Source organism: Poromitra crassiceps (assembly GCF_964638095.1).
Source record: "Poromitra crassiceps genome assembly, chromosome: 2".
In the NCBI taxonomy this organism is placed as follows: domain Eukaryota; kingdom Metazoa; phylum Chordata; class Actinopteri; order Beryciformes; family Melamphaidae; genus Poromitra; species Poromitra crassiceps.
In genome coordinates, this window is record NC_139624.1 from 97,761,450 (window position 1) to 97,783,666 (window position 22,217).

Consider the following 22,217-nt stretch of genomic DNA (forward strand, 5'->3'; position numbering starts at 1 on the left):
CCCGGGACCGGCAGGATAAATCTGGGTGGGGAAAGTGAAAAAGGCAGCGCTTGCCCCTCCCTCATTACCACCACTGAGGTGCCCTTGAGCAAGGCCCTTAACCCCAACCGCTCCAGTGGAGCTGCTCAGTGGCCAGCAGATCAGACTGTGGTTGTACTGGGCAGCTTCCAGGTATGAATGTGTGTGTGAATGTGAACAGGGCACTCCTGAAAAAGAGAGCATTGCTCTCAGTGAGACTCCCCCTGTATAAATAAAGGTAAAAAAAAAAAAAAAAAAAAAAGTATTGGCAAAATACACAGAACATTTTTGATTGTGAAAATTATTCTAGAACTTTAGTTGTAGATGCATTATAATAGAGCAGGATGAAGTCTTTTTGCAGGCTTACCCAGAAGTCCCCTTTGTAGCTGTAAAAGGCAATGCGATTTTTGTATGGTCATTTCAGTTAAATGCATGAAATACGGTCTGTGGTTAACAAAATGTACGAAATAGCGAAGTCTGTGTTCAGCAAGATCATCTTCACAAATGAGTAACACTTTTATGACTTTTGAAGCGTAAATGCGTTTTTTTTTTGCTGAGCCGTTTCATAAACTTTTGTTAACCACAGACCTTATGCAGAAAACATGCTACAGTGTCAAAGCTCTCACCAAATGCACCGCAGTTGGTGAGCCTGCCGGCACAGTTGGTGAGCCTGCCGGCACAGTTGGTGTGCACCTCCCCGAAAATTGCGACTTGACGCAGCTGACGCAAACAGCACAAGTATAATGTAATGTAGATGGGGAGATAACAGGAGCGAGTGAAAGCTATTACCAAGTATATGCACTACGTTCTCTCCTGGGCTAACTTCTAGTCATTGAAATCCTAGTGAAATAACACAATTTACTCATTTTGCTGCGGAATCGCCTGCGACCCCCTTGTTAAGCTGACATTCGAGTATATAGGTTAGGTCTAGCTGCCGTCTGCAAGGTTCCAAGTGGAGGCTGATGTTGGAGCATGTTCCAAGCTTTACTGAATTTCTAACAGAAATCCCCATACAAAAATCCCATTGCCTTTTACACCTACGAGTCAGAAGTGCTAGCGTCCACGTGTTCCGGACTCATTCCTCCGGTTACTCTATTAATGCAAAAAACAACAACATTGTAGAAATGTGTTCATTTGGCTAACAAATAAATACGGAAACTGATAAATATAGTTTTGTGAGCCACATCAGACATCACACTAATCTAACGCATAACCCATTTATTGTATGGTCAGGCTGTGATTATAAAAATGAGTGTCATGAAATTAAGATATATTGTAACTTGTGAAGAAACACTTGTGTTTGGCCATTACAAACTGTAAAGTGTAAATGGAAAGGTGACATTTTCCATCCCAAGAGGTTCAATCCCATGATACAGACAGCATCTGACAGCTGAGCTCCCACAGCTTCTGCGCCACGTCATCGTTTGTTGCAGCCGCTGAGGGGGTGGCAGGGGCACAGCCACTGTAGGCAGAGAGACACAGCATGTCTTACAGGATTCAGAAGAATTTGGGCCCTAAAAAGTTCAATGGGTACAGTGTGTCACTAACAATGCCAGGATTAGGAGTCAAATTCTCCTGGGGTCACTATTGCTCAATATGTATCTGATTATGTCAAAGGAAGGAGCTCACCAAATTGGGTGTCTCGTCATAGATGCGTGGTCAATGGGTCAGCATGGGGGAAATCCTCCCGTTTTCCCCATTCAGCATAGTTAGCATTTAGCTGCTAGCCCAGCCCAGGCAGACAGGATCGGGGATTCAACCACCGCAGTAAATGCACATCTGAACAGACGTCTACAGTATGAGACATATGGGTTTTTTTCCCCCAGCGTCTAGTCTCGCGCGCCAGCTGTAGTAGCATTTTGTGGGCGTTCCCACACAGACCGACTGTATCTATTGGAGGTCCACAGCTGATGTGTTTCGAACTTGGTGGTCTCAACAGAATTAAATAGGCCCAGTTAATTTCTGTGCCATTTTTTACATCTTTCGATTTATGTTTCAATAATGTTAGTTTGTTAGCTAGCTAACAGTATCTGGTAAGCTAGCTAACCACTGTCATGTTATAATTAGCCTACATCTGACTTGAACACTAGCTAACAAATCTAGTAAAAGGAAAAGCCAATCTGGGAACCCAGAAGTCTGATGACTAATAAGACTCCGGGACAGACAACCGATATTTGGGGGTTTCCGCTGTAGAGCGCATGGAAGCGGAAGTCTTGTTAAAAATCCACTCAACACCGGAAAACAACGAACTATCGGCCGTCTGTCCCAGTGACTGATAGATTCTGGGTGCCCAGATTGAGTAGAAGCTACATTAGTTACTGTATGTCAAATATTGTAACTTGTTAACGTTAATGTTTGTTTACACTAACATTTATCCTGCTGGCTAGTTAGCTACCTAGCAAAAAAGAAAAAGAAAAAGAAAAAATAATTCTGTGTACACGGTAACCAAAATTTGGAAACAAATCTACCTTATCAGACTTATCCACTTTTATTTCCAACATTACTGAATAGACCTTTACCCACACCATAGCAATCTTCTCCATGTAGGCTACATCTCTTTTTTTTATCTTAGTCGTGTATTTATTTAGCCATTATTTGCGCACAACCACTTCTCCTGTGGACCTCCATGACGTGGTTGACAAGGAAATCTGTCATGGAACCTTTACATGAGCCTTTATATCTTATTTTCCATGTTTCAACACAAAGCTACCTGTAGTATCCGCCACTCTCTGTCTCCAGTGTTGGTTCCACAGCGCAGTAGATGCTCGTTTGGGCTCCCTGGATGGAGGTCTTGGTGAAGGGACTGATCATCTTCATCACAAGCTGCTGAGGGCCGTTTAGATGACGCCACAGGTCAGTCTGGACGACCCCGGGGTGGAGAGAGTACGCCGTCACACCTGTACCTGAAACACAAGACAATACCAAGTGACCATAACATGATCCATTTAGGATGCTTTTTTCCAAAGGGTTTTACAGCATGATACAGTAGCACGAGTGGGAAACCTCTAAACTTGACAGCTAGTTCCATGCTCTATCAAGTTTTATTATTGTACAAAGTAAAAAAAAAAAAGTCTGTAACAGGACCAAGTTTTATTATTGTACAAAGTAAAAAAAAAAAAAAGAGTCTGTGACAGGACCAAGTTAGGCAAAAAAGTATCTAAATGTATCTGTACACTGCAGATACAACTATGGAAACTAAGGGTGATTTCTCACTGGTGCCCCGGTATCATTCCCGAGCACACTTGTCCCCAAATTGACCCCAGTTTCTGAACGTTTGATGAGTGTGAACGTTGCATTTCCTTCCGTTCCGCGCCCGGGTGCGCAACAGTGAACCGTGACAGGATCCACTTGAAAAGTTGTTCTGGGGAGCGGATAATACACACCTTCTAGTCTCTTGGCCAGCGAGCGAGTGAAGAGGATGTTGGCGAGCTTGCTCTGGTAGTAGGCAGCCTTCTTGTCGTATGCCTTCTCGCTGTTGATGTCTTCTAGGTTGATGGTTCCCCAGGAGTGAGCCATGGAAGACACAGTGACGATCCTGGCTGACGCTGATCTTTTAATCAGGTCAATCAACAAATGCGTCAACAGGAAGTGACCTAGAGAACAAGGTAGGGTGCTTTGGGTAAGTGTCAAGGAGGAACATTTACTTTCAAAGAGTGGAGTTTGAGAGAGGAGAAAGAGGGCATTCTTGGAGGTATTGTGGCGCAAAGGAGTAATGTTACCACTGTATCTATTGGAGGTCCACAGCTGATGTGTTTCGAACTTGGTGGTCTCAACAGAATTAAATAGGCCCAGTTCATTTCTGGGCCGTTTTTACATCTTATCGATTTGTGTTTCAATAATGTTAGTTTGTTAGCTAGCTAACAGTATCTGGTAAGCTAGCTAACCACTGTCATGTTATAATTAGCCTACATCTGACTTGAACACTAGCTAACAAATCTAGTAAAAGGAAAAGCCAATCTGGGAACCCAGAAGTCTGATGACTAATAAGACTCTGGGACAGACAACCGATATTTGGGGGTTTCCGCTGTAGAGCGCATGGAAGCGGAAGTCTTGTTAAAAATCCACTCAACACCGGAAAACAACGAACTATCGGCCGTCTGTCCCAGTGACTGATAGACTCTGGGTGCCCAGATTGAGTAGAAGCTGCATTAGTTACTGTATGTCAAATACTGTAACTTGTCAATGTTAATGTTTGTTTACACTAACATTCATAATAATGTTTGATGAGAAAAAATATATAAATATATCATATATATGTATGATAGAAGTGACAATTCTGCACAAAATGCAGACTGAATATCTAAAATAAAATAGATCATAGTTACAAAATGTATCCTGGTTCAAACATCTGACAAAAATATTAGCTGTTTTAGTCCATGTTCCAGCAGTTTCTCTCACAGTAATTCATAGCGATCTTCAGCCTTAAGTTTACATCAAAGAGGGGGAAAGGTTTGCGGTAAGTGAAAGCACTTTTCATGGCATGGGAATTTCTATGCCCCATAGAAATGTCTGTAATAGCTCAGTCTAGTGTTGGGGTCAAGACCACCTAAACCGAGAGCGAGTCAATCAATACCAAGACTGATGGGGGGGCGAGACCGAGATCAAGACCAAGACCAGACCAATGTGCGACCATTTTCAAGACCATATGACTCTAATTTGTCTTTGCACTTGTTTTGCAAAGAAGCTCTTTGTGGCCGTATAATAAGCAAATCGTCTGACTGATGATTTGGACTACATCTCTGCAGCCACTCTGCCATGCCTTTTCTCCTTGTGTGACGTTGTCTTCCTTGGGGCGTGAGGGAAGTCTGTTTCAAACTGCAAAGTTATTGGTTGCAATTGAAGGGGGTATTTTTTTTACACCCAATCACAGTAAAAATAAAACAAACATCAGAATGATGTCACTGCAGTTGTGGTCATGACTGGTCTTCAAATAAAATCCCGAGTCTGGCTTGTCCGAGACCGAGTCAAGACCAAGACCAAGGGAGGGCGAGTCCGAGATGAGACCGGGAGATGTGGTCTTGAGACCAAGACTGGTCTTGAGTACTGGAACACTAGCTCACCCTGCCATGCTTACCTGCTAACAGTGAAATATATGGAGCATTATTATGAATAAGGAGGGATCCGAGGACACTGCTAGTCTGTCCCACACCAAAGCTTTCATTCTAGATCAGATAAAGATTTAGGTGGAAGATTATCAATCTCTGCATGACTTAATAACAGATATGTGACTTGTGTGTGTACAGGTGTTTGTAGGTTGTTTGATCAGACGATGGTCTGTTACTGACTGCATCGTTTGGTTATGTGCCTATCACACATTTTTGTAGTGACCCAAAATAACAGACAAGGGCAGGGAAGGAAATGTACGGTAGTCAATCACTGATAAACTACTAGAGGCTCTTTATCTTACAGGGGGACTATTTGCCTTATCGGACAGCAGTTCAGCAAGCAGTTGGAACACCAACAATATTTATCAGCAAACTGCTAAATAACCATTTCCCAGCAACCCTGTCAAACAGTTACAGCATAAGGAAGTAGTGCTGCATTCACGCTACATTCGATTTAAACACGTTCACATCAGCCTTGTCAAAGAGGGTACCGATGTTTCAACAACCCCTGCCGTGGCCTGCTTACTCTAATGCACCGGAGGCCCACAATAAGGCTGTCCAGCACAGGAGAAAGGCAACAGCGACACCGGCAACGTGCTACAGCGAGAAAGTGAAGGCCAGGGCATCGAAATGCCAAGTCCCCCTCTCCCCCTCCCAAGCAGAGGAGGAAGAGCTGCTCCCAATTATGGTACCACAGCATCCTCTGGTGGAGAGACCACAGGCTGCAACCCCACCACATGCCTAATTTCTCCTATAACCATGCCTATTCACCAACTACACTGCTTTGTCCCCTCCTGCCCCGGCACCTAAGGTTAAGGTGTTGGAGTGCAAAGGAGGCCAACTTCGCAACCTAGTGGTCAATTACAAGTAGGACATGTGGGAATTAGGGCTGTAACTAATGATTATTTTCATTATTGATTCATCTCAATTACATGTATTTTCTCAACTAATAGATTAGTCGTTTGGTCTATAAAATGTCACAAAACGGTGAAACATGTCGAGTACGTCCTCAAATGTATTCTTTTGTCCTGAACAACAGTCAACAACCACTGACCCAAAGATAATCACTTTACTGTCATAGAACAAAGACCAAAGAAACCAGAAAATATTCCAATTTGAATCTGAAATAAGAGAATTTTTGTAGTTTTCTTAAAAATGAGTCTAAACATTTAATCGTTTATAAAGAAAATAGTTGGTGAGTAATGTTTTGTCGATTTACTAATCGATTAATTGACTAAATGTTGCAGCTGTGGGAATAATAGTACATGCATATGCATGTATGTGGATATTTCCGAGTTGGCAGCATAGTTATATATATACACACTGACTATACTATACAGTTAGATTTTCACTCATACAGTTAACTCTGCTTACAAAAAGAGAAATATCTGCTGCAGTTCATTCATGGTTGATTATAAAATAACCTGTTAATGTCAATCGACGTTCTGATTAGGCATGGGTCGGTTTGAAAATTTTGAAACCGGTTCGATATTCCCCAAAAAACCGTATCAAACCGTTATATCAAATTTTACACAATTTTTTTTTTTTTTTTATTGTAGCCCATAAATGACTGTAATGCGACTGCACTTGGTGGTGATAATGCACCTCTAAGCTGGTTTGCCAACCAGCACTAACACTAAATAAAAATAAGCAGAACCATTTAACTGTAACAACAATCTGTTTTTATTTCTCATAACTATTCAGCTTAACTTTTCTTCAAACATCAACATAATAAACCAAATAAGACTTTTCCCTACTAGTGCAACTTGAGAAGAGGCTAATACGAAAAATCCCTAACCCTAAAAAAAACATTTTTTTTTCTTTTTCGGTTTTCGTTTTTTTCGGTGATCAAACCGGTTTGGGCTCGTACACTGAACAGAACCGGTAAAACTGGATATCGACCCATGCCTAGTTCTGATTGCCAATATAAAGCAAACATTAGCTGTATCATGACTCAAGGATGGTAAGAAAATCATTGACATGGTTTTACTTACCCAGGTGATTGACACCAATCTGCATTTCAAAGCCATCCGCTGTTTTCCCATATGGACAAACCATGACCCCGGCATTGTTGATGAGGATGTTGAGTTTTGTCTCTTCTGGAGAAAAGAAGTCAGTATTTCATTGATATGGTTTATATATATATATATATATATATATATATATATATATATATATATATATATATATACTGTATATACAGTATATATATATATGATATGGTTTATAGTCTCATTATGTGTTTATCATTGAAGTTAATTTGATGAAACAAAGAAATGATAGGTTAGTCTGAAAACAAACTAGCAATAAAGCTGCATGTATGCAGGTTACCCCCAATGTTGACGGACATACAACTTGATTTATTCACCTTGTTGAGAAGGTTAAAGGTCAGTCACCTTTGTGTCAAAACTCTGAAACTCGGTTAGCAACATTTTCTCAGAACTCCCAACTTAATAATCCGAGGAAGACGTGACATTTCCAAGTAAGACACTCCCCCCCCACATATACAGTGTGCAGCACAGCTCCATACCTTTATTGATGACTTCAGCGAACTCTCTTATGGACTTGGTGTCTGACAAGTCGAGTTTCATGCAAGTGACATTTTCATTTCCAGAGCCTTCAATGATTTCCTTCACTGCACCCTGCGCTTTCTCCATGTCCCTGCATGCCATGATGATCTTTGCTCCTAAATAGAAATGGCAGTGGAATAAAAATATGAGAAACAATTTATGCACACATGCACACATGCGCGAGCACACACACACGCGCGAGCACACACACACACACACACACACACACACACACACACACACACACACACACACACACACACACACACACACACACACACACACACACATGAATGATTTATTTATGTCCACATAAATAAAAGTATGCAAAGGACATAAACAGTAATAATGCAATCAGATATTGGGAGTCAGTCAGTTACAAACGTGCCTAATTGGCAACCAACCACAATAATGCATACACAAAGGATAATAACACATGATGATGACAATGGCAGGTCGGCAGATGCAGTTATACTGTAAGACAAGATAACACACACACATACACAGTACACACACACACACCACACGCATGCAAACCCAAATGCACGCACGCACGCGCGCACACACACACACACACACACACACACACACACACACACCAGATATACAGGTAATATGTGGGTAATGAGCGCGTGAGAATTCTATTAGCTAAAGTCTATGCCCCGTTCAAATGGATCCCACAAAAGAAAATACACACACACACACACACACACACACACACACACACACACACACACACACACACACACACACACACCAGATATACAGGTAATATGTGGGTAATGAGCGCCACCTGATGTCAAAGAAGGCTATAGCCTAGTTAGTATCTACAGGTTGTGTAATATTTCTTAGAAGGGAAAACACACAGTAACATTGTAACATTGACAATAGACTAAATTAATTGGGGTCCATATTCATTAAACATCTTAGAAAACAAGTGCTGATTACAAGATGGGCTCGTAAAGGGAATACCACTCAACTTACAAATTCACATTGGCACTGTTCTTATGGTGTGGATCAGTAAAAAGAGTACCGGTATTTGAGGACATGAACAACTGATTTCGAGACTGCAATCTATAATCTCACACCACTCCAGTGTAGTGAATGAAACTGCATTCTAACAGCACTCCAGTGTACTGAGTGAAACTGCATTCTAACACCACTCCAGTGTACTGAGTGAAACTGCATTCTAACAGCACTCCAGTGTACTGAGTGAAACTGCATTCTAACACCACTCCAGTGTAGTGAGTGAAACTGCATTCTAACACCACTCCAGTGTACTGAGTGAAACTGCATTCTAACAGCACTCCAGTGTACTGAGTGAAACTGCATTCTAACACCACTCCAGTGTACTGAGTGAAACTGCATTCTAACAGCACTCCAGTGTAGTGAGTGAAACTGCATTCTAACACCACTCCAGTGTACTGAGTGAAACTGCATTCTAACAGCACTCCAGTGTACTGAGTGAAACTGCATTCTAACACCACTCCAGTGTACTGAGTGAAACTGCATTCTAACAGCACTCCAGTGTACTGAGTGAAACTGCATTCTAACACCACTCCAGTGTACTCAGTGAAACTGCTGCAAGGAAAATTAATGGTTTGTTTGTGTTTTGGGATGCGGTGTTTTGTGCCCTCAGCAAATCACTGCCTTAAATAGCCTGTGTACATACTGTAGTAACAGACTTGCCTGTGTTGTGATGTTTTTCTTTTTTGCCTAAACCCTGTCTCTGTGTGTTACTTGTTTTAAATGTTTGATGTACAGACTGTGAAAACAAATGTCCTCTAGTGGACATTAGTTTTCATTCTCCACAGTCTCTAGACTAGACTAGAGGATAATAAAGTATGAATCTGAATCGGATCTAATATCCAACTAAGCTCTATAATACTGTATTGTACACACAATTTCTGATTCAGCAAAAGTAATGCTATAGGAGGAATCAGCGCGACGTCACTTGACACCCAGAAATGCAGAACCCCGTGGCAGTTAATATTATGAGTTGTGCCGAACAAACGTTAATATCTCAAAAACTATACAGAGAGCAGAATTAGCTCAAGAGTTTGATGTATAATATATGCATGTCGTGTTAAAGTTGTGTGAACTGTCGCAGTTTTTAAAATGTAAACAGAGTCAAGCCGGCTAGAGCAGACACTCACGCCTCGCGCCACTTGGGCTCCATAGGGTTCCATTGCCGTTGCCACCCAGTGACGCAGTTTGTTTATCAAAATGCTGCTCGGCTGATCCCTCGTATAGGATGGCACAGTGTGTGCTACTGAAGTTAAAATGTGTTAGGCTTATATTGATTTTTGATTTAAAACCAGCTAGGCCAGTCATCTACAATATCATCGATATCAATATCACACTTATTTGTTGTAGAGCTCCACAGAGAATGACGTTGAAAATATGGTGAATGGGACAGCATCCAAATTGACTTTCTGAAAATCAGGATATACATTTTCTCAATTGGAACTCAGAGGAGAATATAATTAATGGTGAATCCAATTAAATTGACCCGTCTTGAAAGGTTCAGATGAATGAGTTCACACAAAACGAGTCTCGTATTCATTCAAATTCAAAGTCAACAAAGGAGTGGATTAAAGTCAACAAATAGATGAATTTCACTGTTCATGTTGTTCATGTTCAGAAAACTATTGACTTGAACTTTCATTTATTTGCAGTCCTTTATGGATATACATCAGTATCACCTCACAGAATACAAAGTGAGACTTTCTCCCTTAATCAGGCTCTTGGGGAATGTAACCTACACACACACTGAACTATGGCATGCATGTATGGTGCAAGACCCAGTAACAAAGACGCTGAGTCAGTCACTGTAGTGAGTGACGTGGCTTTACCAGTGGGATCACTATGGGCGTGTAGTCTTATAGGTTACGATGAGACTATACAATCAGTGTACTGTATGGTATACAGGCTACCTCTCTTTGCCAGGTCAAGTGCTGTCTCTTTGCCAATCCCAGTATTGGCCCCGGTGATGACCACAGTCTTATCATCTAGTCGTGCATCGGAGGACCATGGACTCCGTCTCCGGAAGAGGTTTCTGGGGTAGGCATTGAGAAATCAGTCAAACTTTGGCAATCGGCAGAAGGGTGTGACCATTGGGTGTGACAGGCAAACGGAAGGACAGAAAAACGCACACACACACACGCACGCACGCACGCACGCACACACACACACACACACACACACACACACACACACACACACACACACACACACACACACACACACACACACACACACACACACACACATACACACACACACACACACACACACACCAATTTGCTTTGTCATTATTACCTAAGGCAAATAATAGCCTACGTTTGAACTTGAACATGAATCAGCCATCAACTTGTTGAATGTCTAGCTGGTCTTTAGTATCAAACATTACATTACAATACATTTTGTCATTTGGCAGACGCTTTTATCCAAAGCGACTTACAATAACACACTTTTTGTCAGCAATAGAGCAATCAACTATGGAGCACAGTCTATGACAACTACAAATCCTGAAGGAACAGTGGTACGAGTTTAGTTTAGGATTTCTTCTTTTTTTTAATAGAAAGAGAGACAAAGAAGTTAGATCAAGAAGGGCCCAGATGGAGCCTGAAAAGGTGAGTCTTTAGTCTTTTCCGAAAGATCGGCAGTGATTCAGCAGTCCAATCAAACAACACGAGATTGGTTTCATAACTGCCTAAATCTAGTTGTATTTAGGATGAGAGAAGCAATGTGTAACTCTATATTATTTTCATAAATGTATAAGAATTCCTCACCTCATTGCCTGCATTTTGATTAAGTAGGCCTACAGCAGTGTTGTTGTGACACCTAAAAAACAACAACTTTAACGTTACTGAAACTCAAAGAAAACACCTCCTACGTCCATAAACATAACAAACAGGGAGCGTCACTTGTTGAAATCGGTGGATTGAGGAAGTGTGTGGAGAAATGCTGATAGTTGATAGGCTAATATTTCAGCCAATCAGGTGCACCTTCATTGCTTTGGGTCAGCCCCATGTGGTGTGCGTTCGATTGTGAATGCGGGGTGCACCCGGTGCACCAAGCGAACTTAGTATTTGTATGACCTTTCCTTAATAAGAACGAATTTGTGAAGGAAAGTAAAATATATAGGTAATAAATATGCAACGAATAAAAACCAAATAAAAATGGACTACACCTTGCTCTCTGTAACCTTGGAGTAGACTGTGTTGGTAGAATGTAGCCTACTGAAAGTACTGTAGAATGAAAAACAAAAGCAAAATAATTCAATATCCCATACCTGGAAACAGGAAAATAGTTAATATAGTGAGTATTAATAATGCTATTAATGATAGGCCTATGGAAATAATATGCATAGGCCTACTTTTAAAACACATGGGATGCAAGCGATATAATTCAAAAATTAAACAGAAAAATTCTGTAAGTATTTAAAATTAATTAATTAATTAATTAATTAAAGCCTATAAATTGAAGCATCTAGTAAAAATACTACAGTCAGAAAAGTCTCTCATCATCATTCCACAGACGTTCAATCTCTCTCCACCAGGTGGCGACCTATGCCCATTTGTCACCATATCAATCAGCTGGATCAGCCTGCTTGATACACACTGCAGACAGAGTCTAGGGAATCTGTGAGAAAAAATGACCCAACCTTAAACAAATTGCAACAGAAATTATTTGTGTTGTATTCAGCTCTTGAAACCTTCCAATTTAACATACTGAAAATCCCAGAAAATCCCAGTAGTGGAACATTCTCAAAATTGGCATTGTCTCCACAAAGGAGGTGATGTTTTCGGTGCCGTTTGTCTGACCGTTTGTCTGTTAGCAGGAGGATTACGGCAAAACTACTGGGCCGATTTTCATGAAACTTGGTGGAAGGGTGTAGCATGGGCCAAGGAAGAACCCATTACATTTTGGAGCGGATCTGATCCGGGTCGGCTCAATGGAGGGGGCGGGGCTAGGGAAAAGAGTCCATTGCTAGGGATAGGAAGGTCGTAGAGAGTCTGGATTCGAGAGGTGGGTAGGGGGCATGGACAGGTGTATCGGGGAGGTATGTGGGAGGTATGTGGGAGGTGGGAGGGGGTGTGGTCAGGAAAGGGGTGGGGCTAGGGAAAAGCTCTATCAAACATACTGTAACATAACAAAACAAAACATAAAAAATGTAAGTGTGGCTAATATGTTCTAATAGTTAGTGGAAAAGGGTGAGTTTTCATGCACATCTTGTTCCCTCAGACAGCCATCGCAAACCATAACTTCATAGTCATGTCATTCACGAGTCTCGCATTGGAGGCAATTTGATTTCGGCAAGGCACAGCGCAAGTTGTAGCTCAAACATGCAGACGAGTGGACAGGTAGGCTAAGTCTCCATATCCGAAGGTTATGGGTAAGTTGACCGCCATTTATTGTCTGTTACCAATGACAGTCATTGTCTGTTACCATTCAAAGTAGGCTAGCTTAATAAGCACTTACTAGTTAGCTATAATAGGTATAGCTTAATAATAGCTTATTAAGATACTTGTACTATCTGTTATTCATTTTCTTTGTGCAAATAAACAATAAACAAACATAAATAAACAATAAACACTTACTCTGGAGATGATGTAGCCTACCACTTGTGCTCTTCTCCCTACTTATACTCCAACCACTTATAAAGCCTCAGCCAGGCGGTAATGCAACATAAAGGATGCCAACTGCCATAAAACACCACAGAAGGATTTATTACATCACTGATGACATCACAATTGCTCGAGTGACATCACTGATGACATCACAATTGCTCAAGTGACATCACTGATGACATCACAATTGCTCAAGTGACATCACTGATGACATCACAATTGCTCGAGTGACATCACTGATGACATCACAATTGCTCAAGTGACATCACTGATGACATCACAATTGCTCAAGTGACATCACTGATGACATCACAATTGCTCAAGTGACATCACTGATGACATCACTGATACATGACAACCGTGACATCACAATTGTGGCACACACACCGCCCGCCCACTTATTGGACCATAACATCAGAACCATTGATGGCCACAACACATTCCATGTTATGGGCATTATAGCTGGAGTTACACCAGAGAGCCAAACCAGTACCTCTGATAGCTGTGACATAGCAGCAGTTGGACACATCAATATCCGAAATCAGCGACGCCCTGGCCTTTCATCCATGTCCTATGGGAGGATTCTCATGAACATGGTACAACTCATAGCAAAACTCAAAGATATCAAGTAGGATCTAATTTCACCATTCAAATTGAAATTATAATCCACTAGGCATCTTGCACCCTACGCGAGTTCGCCTGCCTTGCAGCTCGCTGAGCTAGCCCTGCAGCTTGCACAAGCAGCTGCTTCGCATTGGAGGCAATTTGATTTTGGCAAGGCACAGCGCAAGTTGTAGCTCAAACATGCAGACGAGTGGACAGGTAGGCTAAGTATTCTCCATATCCGAAGGTTATGGATAAGTTGACCGCCATTTATCGTCTGTTACCAATGACAGTCTTTGTGTGTTACCATTCAAAGTAGGCTAGCTTAATAAGCACTTACTAGTTAGCTAATAGCTTACTAATAGGTATAGCTTAATAATAGCTAATTAAGATACTTTCTAAGGTACTATCTGTTGTTATTCATTTTCTTTGTGCAAATAAACAATAAACAAACATAAATAAACAATTATAGCTGCTGCGCAGCAATGGGTCGTGGCCGGGCAAGTCTCAAGGCTTTGAGCTAGAGTCCCCAAGTCAAGGCTGAAGTATTTTAGCTATACTCCAAGTCAAGTCTCACGTCTTTGGTCACAAGTCCAAGTCAAGTCTCAAGTCTCTTATGGATGAGCGTTCTATCATCTGCTTCTGCTGCATGCCATCCAGTCTGCTTAGAACATTGCATAGCTAAAACTAAGGGATTCAAAGCAGGTTCAGGTTTCTTTGCAGCATGTAGCTTTTTCATCATCTGATTCCGTTTTTTGTTTGCGAGGCATCTCACAACAATACAAGTAGGAATCAGTATATTCACAAACAAAAGTAGTAGTTACTTGCCTGTTGCCTCACTGTTGTAGCGTGGATGAGGTACTGGTGGAGTTGATGTTAGATGGAGAGGGAGGCTGAGCGATTAATAGCCACCTGGGGAGTTTGTATCTCTTCGGTCCTACGCTGCAGGTCTGTGGGGTCACACAACTGATATACCAGCAGGAGCTGCTTTTTCGTCTTATAAACAGACTGGATGCTTGCTGGTGGTGTTTTATGGGACTGGATGCTTGCGTGTAAAAAGACACACTGCTTCCACTTATATAGGGTGAGCCAGGAAGGATTTATGACATCACTGATGACATCACAATTGCTCGAGTGACATCACTGATGGCATCACAATTGCTCGAGATGATGTCATCAGTGGGACGGACAGACAAACAGACAAACAAACAGAGCCCTAGCTCCCTTAGATAGATAGATGTGCTCATTTTTGATGTATTTCCAGACACTTTTAGAGACACTATGAGGGAATAAATTCATTACCGTAACACATTTTTAATTGGAAATATGAAACAACAAACTTTTTTTTTCAATGGCAAGCACTTCAATATGCTCAAGGGTAATGGGTATCACCCAAAATGTGTATGATTAACAAATACGAAGTTGTAGCTAACATTGTGAGAAATGACATGTAGTATTACGACTACATACTTACATGAGAAAATAAAAATCTGTTCTACTTAGAGACTCAACAACCATTTCTGTGGATTCCTTGCCCCCAAAAATGTGGAAATAGACACCAAATTTGTAATTCTAGGTCTAGTTGGAGTCAAGATATGGCCAACATTTTAATAATGGCAGCCATTTTGAAAAAATGTAATTTTAACATATTTCCACTAATGGGATTTTCTGGGATTTTTAATATAGTGTTTCGGGCATCAATATAAACATAAAAATGTGAAAATAAATTCTGTTGCAATTAGTTTAAGGTCAAACCTTATTTTCCCTAGACCAAAACTGGTATTTGGGTAAAGCTAAGGCTGAAGTCTTTCTCTACCCAGGAACAGGTTACTAAGCCATGCCCACTCCACAGTTGTGGATCTGGCTGTTCTTAAGTTGACAATTCAGTCTGAATATCAGGCTAGGTTACTCATGCATGCATCCAGAGTTCACCCAAAAACATGAATGGTTCATTCACATAGATGCATTATTACCCTATGATACTACAGTAGGACCACACTTCCCTCTCTTAAATTCAGTGGGCAGAAGGAGACCAGGAAACATGGTGCCGGCCATCAGCTGATTGTGTGTAACTAAGCAAACATTTCCTTCCCCTTGCCTTGCTAGATCAGTCACCAAAGGACTGTGTGTGTGTGTGTGTGTGTGTGTGTGTGTGTGTGTGTGTGTGTGTGTGTGTGTGTGTGTGTGTGCGTGCGTGCGTGTGTGTGTGAGAGAGAGAGAGAGAGAGAGAGAGAGAGGGAGGGAGAGAGACTGACAGGCAGAGGAAACCAGTGAGCAATACAGAGACGCGGAGAGGATATGAAGCACTTCACACCTCATAGGCATTTTATAGACACCCCCGCCCCCCCATTACCACAATGCAACAAGTAAAGGCAATCTTATACAGGGTGGTAGGCAACATTATGGGGCAAATGATAGTAAATGACAAAGCCCTTTGTCTACAGGGCAGTAAATGTAAAGTTAGTGACATCATCATCATGTATCAGGCTCTGGCTTAGGGGGAGCCCTGAGGTCTTGGGCCCCTTGCTCTGACCCATGACTTCCATGACTACGGTATATTGTAGGTGAAATAACAGTGAAACTATGATCAAAACAGTTATTCTACATTCTCTGATTGTGTTAACTAACTGAAATAATGTTTAACTTGAACAATTCATCGGTTTGCTGGGGACACCCTGTAACCTCCTGAAGGACCCCTGGTGGTCCCTGGACACCACGTTGAGAACAAGTGCTGTAGTGTAGATGATGTCTTCAAAACTGTGATGACTGGGAGATGATACACTGATTTTGGATGTGTTTTACTCCAGGATGCATATATTTATATGCCAAGTCTGTTGGAATAACACAAGTTCTCCCTAAGGAATTTCAAGCTTATAGCTAATCCAAATATTTTGTCTCAGCAATATATCTTTGTATTACGAGAGTCTTTAGCTGGCTTATGTCCTAAATATAGAGCACAAATCAAAAAGAGCCATGTTACTATCATTAATCAACCAGGACAGTTCAGGGTTACATCGATTCAGGAAACAACTGTCAGGTCTCGTTTGTTTATTAGTGTTTTTCCATTCTGTATACCAATAAAACAAATGTCATCCTTTTGGCTTTGCAGCTGCCAGAGATTGGATAAACAAATATGAATAGTCCCATTATAGCTAAAGGATTGTTCTCACAGTTTATTCAGCAGGTCCAGAACAGTGCATCCTCCTGCCTCTCCATTGTCTCTGGCCTCTGGGAAGTGCTGGTGTGGCTCCAGCACTCTTAAGTAAACTGTTATGGCTAATGTTCTTAGCCACTGATGATGACAAACAGTAACCTATCAACAATAGCAAATATAAAGGTGGGGGAGGAAATGCAAATCATATAAGCAGAGATGTTATTTGGTCACAAACATAAAATACAGTATATCCTTGTAATGTGAGAGGATATCCTATCTTCATATAACTTGACTGATTTTCATATTTCACATAATTAAGATGATTTACTGTGAGGCATCCATAGCAAGTCACATTGTACTATATACAAATCTATCTGTGGCCACTTGCCACCACTTACTGTCCTTGTTGCTTAAATAAACACGGAAAGGGAAGTTCAAGTGGAGTGGGGGGAGGAAACAATGCAATCAGGAGAGGTGCATACAAACTTGATTTAGCCTTGAAATGCTGCTGTTTTCCAATCAGGGCTGATCTAATTGTGTCCTGCATCCACACACAAACACCTCTCTGTCTTCTGTCTATCTGTCGTTTTCTCTCTCGCAGCCACATCCAGGCATCAGAGTGTCATAGTGGGCTGTGGATGACTGCTCACATCAAGATATCAGAATGATACCTATCATGTATTTGAGAAGGTCCTCAGAAATGTTTTAACAATCAGAAGTGGACCTTGAATTACAAAAGGTTGAGCTCCCCTGATCTAACTAGCCAATTGTATTCAATTTAAAAGCAACAGCTCACCCTAAAATCCAAAATACATATTTTCCCTCTCACCTGCAGTGCTATATCCTATATCGTTTTGTGTTATTTTCCTGAGTTTTGGAGATATCGGCCGCATAGTTTCTGCCTTCTCTCCAATACAATGGAACTGGATGGCACTCGGCTTGTGGTGCTCAAAGTGCCAAAGAAATACATTTGATAAACTCAACAGCAATGTCTCTTTCCAGAAATCATGACCCCGTTACTCAAGATAATCCACAGACCTTGTTATGAGTAGTTTCATGGAGAAACTATTTTCTTTTGACTGAACTACACCCGCTAGCTGCTAGGTAGTTCCTAGAGACTGCAAAAGAAAATATTTCCTACATGAAACTGCTCACAACACAGTCTGTTGCATTATCTTGAGTAACCGGGTCATGATTTCTGGAAAGAGACAATGAATGCTGTTGAGTTTTTCAAATGTATTTTTTGGTGCTTCGAGCTGAGTGCCATCCAGTTCCATTGTATTCAAGAGAAGGCAGACATCTCTACAGCCGATATCGGCAAAACTCAGGCGACTATCCCAAAATGATATAGATGGATAAATAGCACTACAGGTGAGAGGAAAAATATATATTTTGGATTTTAGGGTGAGCTGTCCCTTTAAGTTAAATACATTTACATATAATGGGGGGGGGGGGGGGGGGGGCTCATAGGTATCTGCAGGAGTCCTTTGGGCCCGGGAGACAAAATCTCATCACATGGGTCTGTGGTCCTATAGAGCAGGGGTGGGCAATTATTTTTCATGGGGGGCCACATGAGAAACCCAGATTGTTGCTGGGGGCCGAACAAATATTGTCATGCCGTAACCCATGGATGGGTAACTTTGATGATAGAGAGGGCCACAAAAAATGTCCTTGCTACCAGGTTTTGCTGAGGGCCGAACTGCGCCAGCGTGAAAAATTTGGTGCATTTGAAGCCACATTTAGAGGAATAACTTATTTTAAATTAACAGTTGTGATGTCATTATTCAGTCTTAACCACCAATATTTCATCCTTTTCTCACTCACTCCTATGTCACCACCTGCTCTCAGGGCTTTTTTGACCACCTGCCAATATGGCTGCTAGATTTTAAAGTTACCAGCCAATTAGAATTGACACATAGAATATGCTATTGTTCTTCATGTATAATTCTGCAGAAGTACATTATCACAATTGTACATCAACATTTCGACAGATAAAATGTATCCAAGGCACTCTTCCCATGCAATAAGTAAAAAGTTATCAGTTTAATTATTTATTCGATAACATTCAGTATGCATGTTAAAAATGTTGGAAAAAAATACAATAGAAATAAAAAGATAAAAATCAACAAACAAATCAGTGAGACTTTTTGAGACACATAGAAACAACATAGAAAGAAAAATAATTATTTTGCCCTTTAGCACAGGTCAACAGTAAGCTGGCAGAGCAAGCAGCCCTATGTTTACATTATAACAATATCTTCCCAAGGTCACAACCTCCCCCACAGACACCTCCCCCACTGCCTCGCCTGACAGACGCACAACCTCCCCCACTGCCTCGCCTGAGAGACGCAGGCAGCCAGCAGTCTGCTTTCTGCACTGAACCTTCATTTACAAAACGACAAAGTATCTCAGAAAACATCTCCAAGCAACAATCTTCTCTGTCACTATCGCCCATATTGTTGAGTCTATCTATTTCTTGTTGTCTGTGTGTTTATCTGTAACCCCGCCACCCCCCCCCCCCCCCCTTCTCTCCTCCATGAATTTGGTTTGTCGCCCTCTGAAGCCTCCCTCCTCACCTCTTTGAGCGGTTATGTAACACATAAACGCCCATATTCAATCCCCCTTTACTGATCCAATCTCTAATGGCTTTTTTAACTGCAGCGCCATTTCCCTTAGATACCAATCTATACCTTGATAATTGCGAGTCCCTTTGCTGTATAGTAGTCATTATGCACCAGAGGAGCCTAACCCTTCCTCTCATCATTGCAGCGTTGACTGACACACATTGTAGCTTCTAAGCATGCCACATTGGTTCCCTTGGTGATAGGGTTGAGGCCTTTTTCCTCAGCCGTTTTCTTTCTCGGGTCATTTAAATGCAACACTGGGTGACAGCAGGGACATTGGAGTCAACACGCTCTCGTTTCCGTGTTTCTCTACAGATACCCGGACAACCTTCACGAAAAAAGAGAGAGCAAAAACTGTCAGGGCATCTAAAGGTTCTCCTGTTTGCTGTTGCAGCGCAGAGTTAATCTTTTTGAGGGGCCGGAAAAAGTTCCTCCCTTTGGTCCCAGACAGGCCTTTATCTCAACCATACAAAGCGTAACGGTTAGCGTTATATAACACCTCCCCCCTCATGGTCTCAAATGTACTTTTTTGGGGGGTATAAATATAGAAGCTGTGGTCAGGCAGTTATGTAGTACAAAAATTAGATTACAGGCCATGTAATTAATCTCTCTGGAATACTATACTTGATTCATATAGTTCAACAAGATTCCAGCCATTGAAAGTGTATTCAGTGAAAGGCTGCACTGCCCATGCAGAAATGCAGTTTTAGGTCAAGGGCATAGGCAGAGATTGCAGGGTGGCCTTGGGGGGGGGGGGGGGGGGGGGGGGGGGGGCGGATTACAACACGTTTTCCCTGCTGCCCCAGTGTTGAAAGACTGCAACTCCAGTTTTGCTTCCCACATTGACTTGTAGTGTTGTGCGCCTGTGCATGTGTGTGTGTGTGTGTGTGTGTGTGTGTGTGTGTGTGTGTGTGTGTGTGTTGCATTATGTGGCACATCACTCTTTGTTAGATTTGGTGAAATCAAAGTAGCCTACTAGCTAAGCGGTTGAATTTTCATAAAATGAATATCCCTATATCACTGGCTATCCTTCATATTGAGCATTTGACCAGAGGACTGTCACCAGAAAAGATGGTTGACATCTACACAGGGGAGACGATTACTTCTGTGTTAATACGTTCAGTGTGAATGTATGTGGAGGTCGGCTCCTGTACAGTGTGCTTAGAACCTTTTCATGTGCTGCCCTCTGGTCAACTGGAAAGTCATCTATTTTCCCACTGTCATTACTTTGTGTCGCCTGGTTTTGGATGTGTTCGTCGGCTGTTGTCTACTTTGTAATTTGTTGTGGTGTATGATCTATTGCAGTGGTTCTCAACATGTGGTCCGAGGACCACCAGGGGTCCTTGAAGGGGTTCCAAGGGATCCCCAGCTAATTTCTCTACCTACAATACACATAGCTGTGAGATTCTGGACAAAATTGTATACAAATATTCTTAGATTTGGGTCCAAGAGCCAAAACCTCACCAAATGGCGGTCCACGGTCTTATATGGACTAAATTGGGAATCACTCACTTTTCTATTGGTTATAATAAGTTATCTATTTTGGCATTGTGTGTGGTGTGGTGTGGTGTGGTGTGGTGTGGTGTGGTGCAACATAGTTGGGAATTGACCGGAATCTAATTTTGTTGCACCCCCCACCGCCTCTCCCCCCACCCAAATACAACTCAACCCCACCAGTATGCTCAAGGGGTCCAGAAAATTATCCTTGCCCTTACTGGAAACTCACTTGCTGAAACGCTATCTCAAGCAATTTACACTGGAGTAATGAGTCAGGCTGATGAATATAATATAGGAGTGGAACTGGACCGCTCCTTCCAGAGAAAATGACTAATGATTCTGTGTTCTTTCTCCTCATTTTGCTCAACTTCTCTCTGAGTGCAAGTGAATCTCACCACAAACCCAATGCATCGTCCCACCACACGTTGCCTCGGCTCTCTGATGTGCGCCGCCAGAAATGCCCCAGATATCTGCAGCACAAACATGAGGTGATGTGATCCATCTTCTGCAGATGCCCCACCTCCATAATCCATCTTCTGCAGATGCCCCACCTCCAACCTGTCAAGAAACACCCTTTGATCTTTGACCCTTTCATCTGGGTGGCAGCAAGGCTCTGTGCCACTTTGGGAAACTAAAGCACAGCAGGTGTGTTTCTGCACCGAGGCCAATTCATTAACATGTGTTCTGCTCTGTCCATCATCATTCAGAACGGTCTCATGATGGCACTGTGGTGAGTTTAGACTGTGCTGCTTTTGAAGTTGAGGAGACATTAAGCCATTAAGGCCCTGAAACAGCCATTCAGAGCTATATATATATATATATATAGAACATCTCAACGAGGTAATATTGTAGGTCAGTGCTGCACAACTGTGGCCCTTTGGGGACGAGTGGCCTGTTCCAGTTTGTGCTGTATGACAGTGGATCCGTGTGAGACGTACCATCATATTTCAATGTGAGAGTGTGTGAGTGTTGTTAAACACCAAGGATCTGAAGTAACATGGTGGGATTTT

The 22,217-nt window shown here is 41.9% G+C and overlaps 1 protein-coding gene across 2 annotated transcripts; it reads right to left on the bottom strand.

The window, feature by feature from the left end:
* Window positions 1-282: 282 nt before the first annotated feature.
* rdh12l (retinol dehydrogenase 12, like) lies at window positions 283-11,598 on the bottom strand. Of its 2 annotated transcripts, none has more exons than XM_083657557.1 (7): window positions 11,488-11,598; window positions 10,630-10,751; window positions 7,654-7,809; window positions 7,118-7,219; window positions 3,402-3,611; window positions 2,729-2,921; window positions 283-1,480 (listed from the first exon to the last, which is right to left on the bottom strand). In XM_083657557.1, exons 1-7 carry the CDS (start codon window positions 11,499-11,501, stop codon window positions 1,378-1,380), a joined length of 900 nt encoding a protein of 299 aa, XP_083513683.1. In that variant the 5' UTR covers window positions 11,502-11,598; the 3' UTR covers window positions 283-1,377. The 2 variants fall into 2 exon arrangements, with proteins under 2 accessions (XP_083513683.1, XP_083513682.1); XM_083657556.1 differs by having other exon boundaries at window positions 7,118-7,222.
* Between the last annotated feature and the right edge of the window lie 10,619 nt (window positions 11,599-22,217).